Genomic DNA, 15,926 nt, shown 5'->3' on the forward strand with positions numbered 1-15,926 from the left:
CTCACAGCAAAGCGATGCAACCGGTTCTAGGCAGACTAAATTTGGTAGAGGTAAAACTATTACAGCAATAACGTCGTCCATTGAAGTAAGCAAAAATGATGCAGGCTAAAAACAAAATAATTGGATCGTACAGATTAAAGATGGCATGATTTTTTCTCCTTGGCTTTTTTGGACTATTTCAAAATGTTGGGGCATTTTTACAACACTGATTCCACAACAACAACACAACGGGTATTTTTAAGAGAAGGATGTGAGAGAACCTGTTCCAAACCTATGTACGACGACAGTGTCACCAATATAAAGCAGTGGTTAACCTATTTATACGCTCATGTTATATGTAAAAAAAAAAAGTAATAATTTGTTTGAAACACTTAGGCATCAAATATAGCCTGTACAGCTAAAAAAAACGCTTTAATGATGACCGTGTGATAGCGTTTTACACTCGAACAGATTTTATCTCTGAAAAAGATTGGAATCCAAACAAATCAGAGGTACGCCATTGCCAAGGCACAAATTGTGCTCGAGCAGAGACATGTATCATTATCGGATTCAAATAGTAGACGATACCTTCTTACAGGATTATTCAAATGTTACATACTGTACGCATCCAAAATAGTCGGGGCCTCCCTTCTCACCATTGCCATTTGTCACTGTGTTCACTGCTTTAACAGGGGTCCAATTGCTAAGATCCTTTGACCAGATCACCCGATAAACTGAGTCTCAGATAAGGTACTAATGTTAGAGGTGGCAGAGGGAATAAAAACAGTGATATCACACTGATACGCTTCTTTAAAGACTGTGGTGTTTTTCATGCAGGTGGCTGTACAATCAATAAAATGGATTAACTGCAAAGGTTATCAACAAGTTCTCCTGCATGAACACACTGGCGACCCCACAAAATGTGTTGAGCTATTTCTCGGAGGAAAATCTGATTATGATTTGCCCAACCCGAGGATTAATTTTCAGAGATATATGTTATCAAACGAAAAATGGAAGCTGTACGTGAACCTTAGATGTCTTGAATGTAACTGCTGCAACGCTATTCTCTTAACTGGCTCTCTCATATGAACAGTCTGCATGATATGAGCGCTGCATATGTTGCTCTTTCTCAGGTCCGTATGCCTGATCATCACCTGCCTGTTTCCCCACATTTGACTTAAATCAACCCCCACCCCACAGAGACTTAAACCATGTGCTTTGCCATCAGCATGACTGATCGGCGAAACACATTCACCCTAGTGAGTCTGCGATCACTTTCTCTATTTTTTGTACGCAAGGTCACAAAAATACACACTGTCACACAGCCATCCAACGCCCCTGCTGCTCCTTGCAAAAAAATAACCTAAAAAGCAGTTTGAATGTCGAGAGTGGCCCCTGTCTTTAGTGCTTTGTCTTTCATTAAAAAAGCATTGACACACATTCACAACATACAGTAGCCTTGCATGGGTGTCTGCGAGTGTGTGTGGGGGTGTGCGTGTGTGCGCGTGCGCGTGCGTGCGCATGGGGTCTGACCAATGGCATCCAACAGCAGGGCTTTATCCTAAAGCTCAGTGACAATGCTTTTCACACCTACTTACCACAGCAGAGATGGGGGCGGCGAGCTGGATCATAACCAGGCCTGAAAAGCAGGCTAAGGGCTTTTAGAAGATATACACTGAAGGAACTCTTTAATTACTGACTCAAGATCCCACAGTAGATTAAAAACCGAGCCGGGGCTCATTTTCATATCTGCAGGATTTTTCAATGAATATAAAAATGGTCATTGATTATGCCGTTAAGAGGAGGAAATATAAAGCACATATCATCACATTAACTTGTGGTGATTAATGTAATAAAATGTGATCTTTTACACCCCATCTGTAACGAACAGATTCAATACCAGAGAGACATGCTCCAAATATTAAGAAGCGGCTCCTCAAAATCCAGCTAACCACTTCACTGTTCAATGACAGAGAAAGTAATAAGAAAGTAAGGTAGTACATCCTAATGCAGACAGTGAGAGCAGTGTGAACATGGAGGGATGAGCAGCAACAAAACAATGACTAATACGTCCTTTTAACCTTTGTGTGTGTGTCTTTGCTGCCTTCCCTCTCAGGCACACAATGAGCCTTCCTGAATGATCAATACCAAAGCATTTCACATCATTGATTATACCATTATGGACACGTTAAATGTGTGACACACTCTCATGTGGGCACATTAACCACCGCAGCCAGGGAGAGCAAGGAGGAAGCTGCCTCTTCAACTGCCGTTTTTGTTCCCAGTATTTTTAACTTAAATGTGGTGCTTAAAGCGAGTGCAGCGCAGCCCAGGTACTTCACTCGGATGATTATAATGCCACGAGGGTGCAATGCATCACTCTTATTAGCCACACTGGAGCACAAAGGTATCATAATTAATGGCCGCAGCAGGATTGAACGCTGCCCTGACATGGAAAAGTGGGCCTACTTAAGCTCTACAAGGCATTTAAATATGCAGAGTGAATGGCACAACCCAAACCCTCCTGCTCGAAGGACAGCCCACGCTCATTAGCCCGACACCCTCAATGGCACTGATACAAGGGCGACTAGCTATTCTCGTGGACACACACACACACATACATGCGGACCACGAGCACATCCTCCAAAAATGCACGAGCACACACAGCGGTGAAAAAAAAAACAGTACGTTACTATCTATGAAAAAACAATTTAGCACTCATCAGCGCCCATCACTCCCTTTACATGCTCTCCCTCTATTGTTGTTTTTGTCTGGGGGTTTAGCCTGCGGCGAATGCAGATGGACATTTATGTGTCAGCAGCCATTATGCGAATTTTCAGTAATGGCGTCTAGTGTGTGTGTTTGTGGCGAATGTGGGTGCAGTGGCAGAGCATGTCGTCTGGTGCCTGCGCTATAGAGTCTAGCAGGGAAACAGCCTGCCTAGCGGGAGAACAATGCACATAAAAGGCTGCTGGGAGAAGCGTCTGGAGCTGACGGCTTTCACATGGCTCTGAATGGAGCAGCCACAAAGTGGGACTGTGTGCCTATGTACATGTAATATAGACCCAGGATGAAAAAAAAAAAAACACATGTAGGACTGTATTAATGAGGAGAGACAGGCACTGTTTAAATGTTATATTAAAGCCCTCTCTGATTGCTATTTCGTCCGGATTTTGCTATTCCACCTTCCGTCCCCTCCTTCTCCTGTGCCCCTTTTGTCTCCGTAAAGCCTGATTCCCAACTTCTCTATTACAAATATACAAGCTTCAGCTTCAGAGCCAACCACTCCTTTCCAAACAGCTCTGGATTGAGCCTGACCGCACCGAGTTATCGCATGGCTCAGTGCAATCAATTATTGTTGCAGCGGAATCATTAATAATTTCCTAATGAAAACGATTCTGTTGATCTCTCTTGTCTTTTAATTAAACATAATTAGTCGGCTGCTCTAAGCTGTGGTGGGGACTCCTTTAGGGTACAATTTTGTTTTAATACACCGATAATGAAATTTCGACATTGTGTCAGTTGTTTAGTTCTTATTCAGTCACGCCATTTTGCTATGTTCCAAGATAACAGATCATAAACCCTCGCAAGCCCCGTTCGCCGCAGTCTTTTTAAAAGAAGAGGGTTGAATGTTCGACTCTCACCAACAGAGTGCAACATGTTTAAGCTTTCATTCAAATGAGAATAAAGCAATGTAAACGGCTTCACACCAAACATTCAAGTGGGCATTTAGAGTATAGAAACAACGGGCAATTCCGCATGTGTCCACACAGGCCACGTTAGTTCATCTTATGCCTCAGAGGGCTTCGGTCGGCCAGCAGCGGTAATGAAACGGCGGCATAAAAAGGATCTGATTGTGAGGACTTAGTGACTATGAAATAATACAAAGACTCAGTGAGGAAGCTAATTCTTCTCTGTTCGGGCTTATGTAAAACATCCTAGTTACATTGGTCAATTTCTGTCTGAACAATGGGCTAAGTTGCTCTGGAGACTTGTGGGACATGGTGGATCTGAATGTGGCCTGACTTAAGAGGCTTACAGTTGAAAAGTTTCGATGACCTCTGAATAATGCCACATAATATGGCAGCGTTTCATGTGTATAGTTTCAGTGGGCGTAGATATCAGGTAACAATGGGGCAAGCACAATGACGGATCACGCAGTCAATGAATGAAACTCTTACCACTGTGGAATATGATGTTGTCTTCTTTCTGAATATGAATAGAATCTCATGTCAGTAGGTACTGAAACTTGAGGACCTTATAACACAAGCACTATTAGATGTTCGATTGCTTGCAGCAAAGCGCAATTGTCCATATAGATATGGCTGTGTGAACTTGGGTAACAGAAGGTCAGCAGTTCACGACTTAGGACCACGGTGTGGAATTTACACTGTAAATATTAAATATTAGCCAAATTGCACATATCATAGATGAAAATGAATGTGGTTCTTGGAGTTGAGTACGGTTAGTTAAGGAATGAATTCCCATGTGATAAAGAGCAGCATGAGCTACAATGTCATTTTGTGAGTCGGGGTAAGGAATAACCCCTGTCACATCCCGAACAGTTTGACGCAACAAAGAAAATCTTCCGATCAGGGTGCATATCCAGTACACTGTGCTTTTGTTCAACGGCTCCAATATTTTTTCAGTGACTTTATCAATCTGTTGTTTATCTGCAGAGAAAATTCCCAACTGGTCCCTATCTTTCTCTCCGGGTCCCTGTCTGTCATCCTGCCTCAGTCCTGGCGCTCCACTCTTACTGTAACACATAATTACTCTGCAGACTTTCTGCCTGTTTCTAGAACTTCTGTGCTTCAAAGAAATTGTCAGAGTGTGGAGAAGAGCATTGTGGGAGTTCCAGGTGGATTTCTTGATAATGAGAGCACAGTGGTAGAGTTGAGCGATTTAGTAATGGCTGGCTGCTAAGGCTCTTCATGGGAGTTTAATGTAAAACAAACAGGGCCACGGCGACGGCCTGAGAAAAGCAGATATTGCATTTGCCACAATGCCACTTCAGGGCTATTGCAGCCTCTTTTTTTTTTTTTTTTTACAAATGAAAATTAGTCACAAATAATTTATATTCATGAATTTGAGTCATTCCAATGCCTCCAGCCTTGAAGGTTTTTGCCTTCCACATTTTAGGGGCTGAAACTTTCCTATCGAAAAAATATCAAATAAGCTGCAACAAAGCAGAAGATTACCCATACATTCCATATACCTGCGTTTACTTCAGTAACATTATCAACACTGCATTGGTGTGGCCTTAATACTAATTCTGTACTTGATTTATAAACGGCATGTGAAGCACTGTGAATGTGAGAGACTTCTCAGGAGTCCTGCAATGGTGCAATAGTTCAGCACAGAGCATGAGAACATTTTACTCAATCTGCATTCAACCTGGTATTTTGAACCACAATTACGCTGTTATTCATTTTAAATACATAAAACCGACTAGGCTGCAAATTTTGCCCACTTCTGGTTAATTTCCCTAAATGACTAAATATTACCTGTAATTAAAAAAAAAAGAAGAAGAAGCCAAGTCAAAATACACTCAAAATGCTAGAGAAGGTACAACATAATTTTAACTCTTTAAAATTATACAAACCAACAAATAAATAAAACAATACCAATAAGCAGCAAAATCCTACTGGTTATTTTGTTACCCCATAAAGCTCATTTTTCACGGTGCCGATCACCAGGGACGCCCCATGGGGAACCTCACCTAACCATCCTCCTGGTTGTTCCACTCTCCGCTGCATACATTAGACATAAAACACTGCTGCTGCACAACTCACAAGATTCTTTCTGCTCGATGCCGGTCACTCTTACTGCCACTCCACGTATTTCGCTCACTTCTGCAAGTATCGGGGACAGATGATGAGCAGTCATATAAAGTGTAAAGCAGAAATCACAGGGCAGACTAGTGCACTGTAACCACTCAAACCAATCAACAGTCAGATACTCCCCCACAGATTCATACTGGCAGACATCCAAAGTGAACGGCTACTATCTTCGCAAGCAGCTATAAAGAGAGCCGAGACCACTGAAACGTGAGCCAAAACATATTCTGCAAGCATACTGTGCAGTGAGATATTCCCTGTTTTCCATAAGTAACACATCTCAAGGAGCAATGAAGCAGCCGACAGAGGGGAAGCCACACAGGGTAAAGATATAAACAATCTGGGCCCCAGCTTTTCAAGGTGGGAGGAAAGTTGCAGTTGGACTCCGAAGAGAGGAAGAGACGAGCCTTTAATCAACCCACACTACAGGGGTGACACTTTAACATTCCATTTCCCAAATTGTCGCCAAAAGACCAAAATCCTATATTAATTTCAATGTTTTGCTTTTTTTTTTTTTTTTCATTTCAGCCTCCCCTCTAGAGGCTGCACACACACGCGCGCGCACACACACATGCGCACATACTGCTTCTGTGATAGTACATATTCAACTTCTGTGACTAGATTTAAATTAATTCGTTGTATTCTGTTATCACATATCAGCGTTTAATGATTCGCTTGGAGGATTTCCCAATAATGAACTTAATACAGTACAATACAGAACAACTGTCACATGGGGATGTGCGGAGATGTCATTGTGTTTAATTTAATAAGGTCGAAATGAAAGTGATAAACAAAGCAACTGTGAGTGACACAGCTGAGTGTTAGTGTGTTGCATGTGAGGCTCATCATACATGTACTGCATGCTACGTCTGCTAGCTCATCTTTCATGTTTGAAGAGTGGCAGAGCAAATTGTCCAACTCAAACAAAAAAAAAAGTGGGAAATCCTGTTATTGCAGCCTCATTTTGTTTTATACAGTAAGACTGCAAGCATAAAGATTAGAAGATTTTAAAGAAGTACGTAATCTTCTTTAACAGCTTATCAAAACTTTAATGATCTGGTGATAAAGAGCACAAAGTTAAGTAGCCGGTTAAGAGGATAACTCCCCAGTGCAGTCTAGTGATTAGTAGATGAGAATTGGGAGACTGAAAATCCGGGTTGCAAATCCCACTCCTGCCATTTATTCACTTTGAGGCAGAAGACTCTCCATTTCAGCTTTGGGGGTATTGTCACGCGGTAATCATTTTTAAAGAGTGAGAAATGGAGTCTCTTCCCTTCACCTCGTGCAATCCTAAACACATATTTTAGTTTATGCACTCATTTTGTTTCTCTCATTTTAACACCCATCAAGACCCTATTACGGTTGCAAAAACCTCACACCTTTATTGGCTTTTAATAACACCCTCAGTGTCAGTGAGCTACAGAATTGAAGGCATCTCGTGTACAATGCGCAACAAGTTTTAGGGCTCTATTTTTGTAGATGGCGCATGCAGAAATGCTGTGCTTTTGTGCAAGGGAAAGCCTTGGGAATTTGGCGCCATGCTGGACGTTCCAACGCGGCAAGGGTGTGTACTTTGACAGCACGTCTGACATTTTGGCTGCTGAAAGTCGGCCTAAACGTACACCTTTTCATACCACGTCTAACGTTTGCTGCAAGGTAAATCACTGGCCTAATTCAATTGTGGTGAATTTGATCGAGGTGCAGGCAGACAGATACACGATCTCCGTGGACATGTGAAGTGGATGCCATTGTACTTCAGTCGTAAATATGACAACAGCGGGCATCAAACCCCCTGAATCACTGTAGAAATCAATTCATTGAACACAGTACTATTATTATTATTATTATTATTATTATTATAATTATTATCATTATTATTATTATCATTCTTCTTCTTCTTCTTATTATTATTATTATTATTATCGTTATCATATTTTTTTTAATGATCCCAATGGCTGGCACGCAGCTCTTGGTGGGGTGTGTGTGTGTGTGAGATAGATACACGATTGTATTGTAATGAGTCACCAGTGGTTATCACCTCCAGTTTATTCTGTATTTGAATGAGGGTATCCGCTTACGTTGTTTGTTGCCACACTGACAAAGAGCAGTGACAATGTTTCGGCCACTCATGGATTTCCGCTTCCTTTTCCGCACACAGATGTCTCCATGTGAGATGTGAGTGTGCCACATTTCAAGCAAATGAGAGGAGCTGCTTTGATTGGCAGCAAATGGAGTCGCCTGGGTTCACATCCACAATGGTGCAAACCGCCCTTTTTTATAGGCGTGCGTCTACGAAATTACTAACACGCTGTCTAACCTGCCTCTGTGTACATTTGCGCAGCTCATTCGCACGTTACGAAAATAGAGTCCCTGGTGCTGGTAGGCCTTCAAGCCTTTCACTGATGTCATAGTGAAAATTAATTTCTATAGGCTGACCAGATCCTTACCTTAATTGTTAATGGTTATGATTATTTTTTTACCTAAGCGCCACCCTCTACAAATATTCATAGAGATCAATTGATTTTTTGCACAACTCTATCTGTCGTACTAATTGCCATGTCAAACAACAAAGCACACAATGACCTTAGACTTTTGCACAGCACTGTGAAAGTCTTACTGCCTTATTGTATTTACCTGTACACAGAAAATGAACAAATGAAGCAGTGGCAGCCCCACCTCAATTGCTACATATTCTTTATCTCCTCTAAGACACAGTATAAAAAAAAAAAAGAGGCGGGGCATTAATTACAGTGGTGAAATCTAAAGACAATTAACTTTCCGTGTCAAGTGATGTTTCTCAGTTCTTAATCAGGGTTTTAATGAGATAAATTACTTACTGGATGAGAAAAACAGCTAGCGACTGAATGTGTAAATGTAACGTTGCGTGTGCTCGTCCTTGCGGCCGCGCTCCTCTGAATATTCGAGAGCGTGTGTGGCTCGGAGAAGCAAGGAGCGCAAAAGGGAGAAAGTACAAGAAGACCAGGGGACAGGCAGGTGGGAATTGAGTGGATGGAGGATCGTCTGTGTCTTAGCGGCGAAGCTGTGCTGTGTTGTGTTGCAGTGCGCAGAGATAACACGATTCAAGTGTTGCTTGCTTACCTTTGCTGTACACCACACAGTTGTTTTTGTTGTCCTCTGCTCCCTGCCAAGTCACATCCAGCAGCCACTTGGGGCCGGCGCTCAGCACCACCGGGACCGTGCTCTTCGTCTTCTGGAAGGGGACAGATAACAAATATTAATCATTTGCCTATTTGGGTGATTAGAGAAAGACCAATGATTTACGCGTCTGCTGCTCTGAATGGTCGGTCATAAACACATAATTTGAGAAACTATACAGCGAGCCCATCCCAATGCTTTTCTAAACAGTTATGGGATGTGTATATATTGGTCATGGCCCACTGACAAAAGGCCGCATGTGTGGTTGGGAAGGAGAGAAAAAATGGGCAAAAACAACATTGGATTGAATCAAAAAGAAGAATTGAGAATCAAGGACTCCGAAGTGATTTCAACGAGACTCTCTGGTTCCTCTGCAATGAAGAAAGTATGAAGAAAAAGGGAGATGACTTTCATAAAAGAGGGAAGGTAGTGTTCTGTGGTGAACCTTGGGCACGTTGTAGCACACTATCAGCAGGATCTCACTATTTCCAGAAACAAGTAGGGAAGAATTTAAAGAATCAGTATCTATTTCAAAGGGCGATTGAGGTTAGAGCTTTTATAATATGTTGAAAAATTATACTGAATGTGTAAAGTCATTTTTCTTCTTGGTCAGAGGTCAAATGTGTTGTTTTTTTTTTTTAGAAGAAAAAGAAAAGAGACAGATAGAGTACAACATCCTTTTAATAGGCTTGCGTGTGAAAGTGCCACAGTATGCGCTTGCCGCATTTATTCACCTATCATATGCTTCTTTTCCTCCAATGTTGCCTTTCTTTTAGAGCTTCGTGTAATGCCGTTGTTGAGTGTGTGCTAATGCACCTGAGTACACCAGTCTATTACTTCAAGGAAAACTGTCAGTATTTCAATGCCATTACTTTCCGACCCTGAGGCCCGTCTTTATTTGGGTGTAACAAAAATAGTAATGGCTTGCGAAAATGGGTTGGTGTGCAATCTCAACTCTGTCCATCTGCATAATGCAATGGAAAATAAACTAGTCTTTTCCCATGCTTTTTACTTATTTCTGAGCATGGCAACAACCTTCAAGGATGAATGCAAATGTCACTTGAGCATGTTAAAGGTCTGAATTGGCACAGATATGCACATAAGATGAGTGCTGTGCTGGGGCAGTGTGTCTGCACGCCCGCCCCCCCTCCTCCTCCTCAGCCCCCCTCCCATTTCTCTTTTCATGAACTCCATCTAGTCACAGGCTAGAGGACAAACTGATTTTTTTTTTTTTTTTTGAGCAAATGGTGACAAAATCTCACAGAGACAATGAAAATCTGTTTGTGACTTTGGCTGTAAATGTAAAACAAATACAGACTCCAAATGAAGATGTCATATTTATATATAATTCCCATGCAGTATATTCCTCTACAGAAACTACACCGCCAAAGTGATAAAAAACAGAGAGTAAATTGCGTGGTTGATACTCTTATTTCTTCTCTTGGCATCATCTTATCCCGCCTTGGCAGCAGATGAGAGAAAGACGACCTCTGTAATTTAAGTCATCCTGGATTTCACATTTCAAATTAGCCTCACAATAAAGTCCTCTATCTGGCTAACCTGAAAATCTCACACCCCTGTCAAAGAAGCAGAGCAGACTGGCCGATTGTTGCTAGGGCGACTATCTGAAATGGGAATCAGATTAACCCCTTCTTAGATCTCCAGACTGGAGCCATCTCTTATTCAGCAGCGAGAGGCCTTTCTGCCATCCCCCAGAGCCTTTGGGAATTTATGATATTCCAGCTGCTCTCCATGTAGCCAACATAGACTGAACACCAACCTAACTTGACTTCTTAGTCCTAGACATTGTCCTCACAACTCTTCCCATTTATTGCTTGAATTTTGTCACAGTGGGAATTACAAGTTACCGAGTGAACCGTCAATTCCAGTTTACTTTGCTTCACCCTTGTAGCAAACAAGTGATGACAGTTTCTTACTGCAGATTTACATAACTCATCCACAGTGACAAAAGTGTGCCTTGGAAGCATGCATGTAGCCGCCGCCACAAAGACAAAGAGATGCACAAGAGCAAGTGCGGGCAACATATTTAGGATTAAGATAGTGTGGCGTCACTGCAGGGAGGAGTGTTTGCAAATGCAAATGAAAACACTTGTACAACCGGATCAGTTGGCCTTAGTGGCTACTATGCACAGAAATGCAGATTGACAGGCAGAAAATTACAATTTGCCTGAAGCCAGGGAGAATATGTTGAACTGGTTTTATAGAAACAAACTCGCCCTGCATCCAGTATATATACATGTACAACACTGTATGTATTCACTAATGTTAACTAAACATGATGCAGGGGGTTGATATCATTTCTAATTACAAGCCAATAAAAAAAAAAACACTCGATAGATGATAGAGCCGGTACCGCTCTCGGCACACACACACACACACACACAGCCACGCAAACAAGTTGTGTGTTATAGTATATCCGCCTTCTGCCTTCACCTCAGTGGTTTCAATACTCTCTTGCTTTTTTCCTGAGCTCAGTTACCTATCCTCGTGTAAGAGATACAGCGACCCAAACAGTGTAGTCAGCGAGGAAGTGATTACAAACTGATGCTCCAAATTCGCTATAAAATGAAAATCAATATTTCCACAAGTTGCTGCAACATAAAAGATAACCTTCATTGATTTTTGGAGACTTAGGCGTCTGTGATAAAATCTAATATAAATTTTCAGCCACACGGATTTGGATCAGAGCGGAGCAGGGGTTGAACGATAAGTTCCGTGCACATCTCTCAGAGTTGGATTTTTTTCTTCCTCCCCCTTCCGTCTTCCAAGGCAGTGCTGCACTATTTATAATTGGCCCTGTGTGAGCAAAAGCTTCTATCAGGAATCTGCTCTAATTTTTATTACAGAGAAGCTAAAGCCTGTTCCAGATAATTTGGAAATTTCAGGGGAATTGTGATAGAGCTGATGGCACAGCCGGACTGACTCCAGAAAGGAGCTAACCTGTAATAGCCTCTGTGGCTGCACTGATTAAATGTTGCCATAGATGAAAGACCTGCCATCACCGCAATAAATTAACCAATCACACAAATCCCAAGTCGCTACTAATCCCTCCTTGATACCATGATCCTCTGATCAGCTGAAGGAGGAGGTAAAGAAGAAAGTGTCTTGTGACACTCAGCCTGCCTCTAACTCCCAGCTTGCCTGTGTAAACAACAAGCTAATGATATCACCGCTGACCATTTCGCCACCAGTGGCTGCTCTTAACCTGCTCCGTGGTCAGGGCAGGTGAAATCGATAGGAACCTTGGCGGGAATGATTATTTTCCTCATGCCTTTTTTCTTGCTCCCTCCACCAAGGTCACTGACTGGCACTGGATCCGTCTTCTGATCCCGGGGCTGAAGGATTTAGACAACTGAGAGATCAAAACCGCTCTGTCTCAATATCTCATGACATTCGTTGACTTTAAAGGGGACATATTAAGGAAGATGAACTTTTTCATTTCTTGTATACAAACAGTTGGGTCGCTGAGGTGCTTGTCCACCCATCAAGCGTGAAATTAATCTAGACTCCTCCCAAAAAGTTGTATGTGAGTGAACCGTTCTAAATTCCACCATGGTGATGTAACAGTACCACTAATTTACATATAAAAAACACACGCACAATGAGTTTCTCTGCCCATGATTTGGCAGCAAGGCTAAGCATAGATCCACCACTTTTAGGTCAGGACCAGACAACACTGTCTGAATCCATATATCAAATCCTAAAGGTAAGCAGAGCCGTATTTAGTATTATTGGATGCGCAGAAAAGCATTGGCTAACAGCAGCAGATTCAGGTAAGTGGAACATGCTTGGTTGCTCAGTTGATGACCCCACAAACACTAAAGGGGGTTGTGGTATTGTATTGAGTGATGTGTTTGCTGCATGTGCCACATGCACGGATCGTAAGGCTAATTATAGTATGTATCGTAGCATAGTTATATGCGCATATATGTTGCCTTGATGACTGGGGGGGGGGTTCCAGCATGTTGAGTAAAAAAAAGCGAAAAGTGCAAAAAAAAAAAAAAAACCACATGCAAGTCCCCGCATTGTTGTTCCCTTGTCAAGTCAACACTTTATAAGTATATGGTCAGATATCTCGTTTGTTCAGTGTGATATTCACGTATAATAATGTGTTTCCCCTTATTTCTATATCATTGCGTATTTATGTTTAACCGTGCACTGACAAAAATAAAGCTTCATTTGAAATGGATTATTTGCATTACATTTCATTTCAATGTGAAACATTACATGTGTTCACTAACGTTTCAGGTTACAAACAAGGTCACGGGACGAATTCAATTAGTCACCCAAGGTTCCAATGTATGTCAATAAGTCTTTAAACTTTCAGCTTTAATCAGCCACTCACGAGCCTTTTGGAATATGAAGCAAACCTGAAATGTTCTGCAAACAATAATTTGTATCAGTACAGTTGACTTTCTCATTTGACAAATGTCCTCAAGATTACATTAACAGCACAAATAAGAGAAACAAGCTTATAGAGACGACAGGTTTAGTTGTTTCCCACCGTGAGGAGTGAGGATAAAGGATTTGTACCTGTTTTACCAGCCAGTTTACAGCAGACAGCACATTCACACCTTGATAACGTCCATTGCAATTAGTTGTTCACCGCGATGAAACAAATTGCATGTGGTCAACTGGAAATTTCATTAAGAGAGATTTTCCTCTAGCCCTCGTTATCGCCGCACGTTTTAATATTTTCTTAGCCTCAAGGATGGATGGGTTGCAAGGGTCTTTTTTTCTTCTTTTCAAATAATTGGCCAAAGCTAACCTTGCAGCCTGTATCTCACTCCTATTCATGCTCCGAAAAAATGTGTATATGTTTTTGCGTAGTTAAGTGTGACAGAGTTTTCCTTTTTTTCTTGCTTCCACAAATAAGGTTCTCTGTCAACAACGGACACAAAATGGGAAATGCCTCATATAAATGGCCACGGTTACATCTGGCTGAGATGAAAAGATACCTACGTAATGCTTCAATTCCTTTTACACCCCCTCTCTCAGGCAATAGCATCTGCTGCTGGGAGACTAAATAACAGAAATATGCAGGAATTGCACACTAATTCCCTTTAGAGATAGATCTTGGCTGGTGCCCTGTCATAAATCAGAGAATTTCGATATGAAATGAGGCAAGCTGCTCTAATCATTTCTGCATTTCAAATTGGATCACTGGCTCAATCGCTTGGCTTTTAAACTGCTTGCCTAAGAGCAAATGTGAGGTGGGAGATAATGCAGCAGAAATCTCTGCCTGCTCTGTGCGGCAGTTAGTTTACTGCTTGAGTGCAAGAGAATGCTACCCCCACCCTTCCCTTGGCCCATCGTTCTCTTTTCAACTTTCTTAAATTGACTTTTCATTTTAAAATCGATTAAATTGAGAGAGTCGCTGCTGTTCCCAGAATCTTTGAAGGGACACACATGCTTTTGCGGTTGCTATCATGGCCGCGCTATAAGGAATAAATATTTTCCTCATTTAATTCACCTTTTATCCCACTGGCTGGACTGTAAGCATCAAAGTACAAATGCGGCATTAAGCTATTGCTTATTTCACCCTCACTGAAATGCTCACACGGGGTTGTATTTATGTTGACCATGGGTGGCAAGGCATGCTGTTCACTCTGCGGCAGACATACGGTACGGTAAGTGCTAATAAAGCAGACAAATGAGCGCTTACCCAAGATTTTGCTTACACAACAAGGACAAATCATCAACAGTCCATCTCAAAATTATTATTGTTATCCTTAAACATACAAGTAAATTCGACGGAATAAGGATTAATCGTAAATACACGAAGGTTAAATAAGATTAAGAATCTAGAGGGGATAGAAGTCTGTTTTTAAGAGGTGCTCTTCAAGAGTCAAAAAGCGGAATATTCAACATGCCTCCTTTCCTTTCTACCTCCACAACCACTTTCCTCGCCCTACCAAATGATTCTACAATACCCCAAACGTAGCGGCCCCATTTTCAATTCAACTTTACCAGCCAGTGCTGCTATGCAGATTTTTTTTCCCGCGAGATACTTGATTTGAAATGTTAAACAAGAGAGGTACATTTGTAATGCTTGTGCTGCAGGTCTTAATCATGGCTTGCAGGTACATGTTCAAACATGTACTTCTGCTCTATTGCTCTGGTCAGAGAGCATCCCCGTGGCTTCGCTACTCACTGTTAGAATTACAAGAAATTTCCCATTTGAATTCAATTGGTAAGGTTGTTTGATCTTTTGCATGTACTATATGTAAGGGCTGCCTGTCGGAGCAGGCAGGGAGAAGTTCTGTGAGGGGCCATAATAGGAAACTCGGAGCCAGTAATGTTCACGTGTATGGATATTAACGCTGTCCCTGGAGGCCACGGTGGCAGGTGACATATTCTCAAGACTGAACTGCGCTTTCCCTGTTGGGAATAAACATGTGGATATCCCCAGAGAGGATGAAAGGGAACTCAGGAGTCAATCAGTCAGTGAGGTCATAATAAATCCCCTGCCTCATAACTGCACACATCAGTCAGACGCTGTAAATATAGACAAAAATAAAATGGCGGGCATGATTCTGAAATAAAGTCCTTGACTTTAGATAAACCTCTCTGCCCCCCCTTTAGGTTTAATATTCTTTTGAACTCCCTTCTTTCTCTGGGTGACTCAGAAATTTCACGTTGTATTAGAATTGCATCCCTCTGTGTGTGCTTTTATATTTCAGGAGACTCTGTGAGCAGCCAGTCTCACTTTTTGATTCCTAAATTGGGTCCTACATCTACAGAATATCAATTAGATTTAACTGCGAAAATCCCTCAAAACAAAGAACTAAAACAGGTGGAATGCATTGCTAACGAATTTCTAGCAAATGCTGCAGATTCAGATTTCCGCATACCGCGTGATCATCTCCAGTATGCTGCAGCGTTTATATGGTCATCACTGGGTGCACTTTGAGGAAATTGCATCTTACT

The 15,926-nt window shown here is 41.7% G+C and overlaps 1 protein-coding gene across 3 annotated transcripts in view; it reads right to left on the reverse strand.

The window, feature by feature from the left end:
* The window catches only part of zfpm2a (zinc finger protein, FOG family member 2a), a 123,554-nt gene that overhangs the window by 33,646 nt on the left and 73,982 nt on the right, over positions 1-15,926 (reverse strand). For 2 of the 3 annotated variants that reach the window (XM_086038465.1, XM_086038467.1), the window contains exon 5: positions 8,919-9,030. In XM_086038465.1, the coding sequence (XP_085894591.1) occupies positions 8,919-9,030 (112 nt within the window). The remainder of the gene's footprint in view (positions 1-8,918; positions 9,031-15,926) is intronic. The other variant, XM_086038466.1, reaches the window with a different exon arrangement.

Source organism: Filicampus tigris, chromosome 8 (assembly GCF_054856515.1).
Source record: "Filicampus tigris isolate MCC_2025a chromosome 8, RoL_Ftig_1.0, whole genome shotgun sequence".
Taxonomy (NCBI): domain Eukaryota; kingdom Metazoa; phylum Chordata; class Actinopteri; order Syngnathiformes; family Syngnathidae; genus Filicampus; species Filicampus tigris.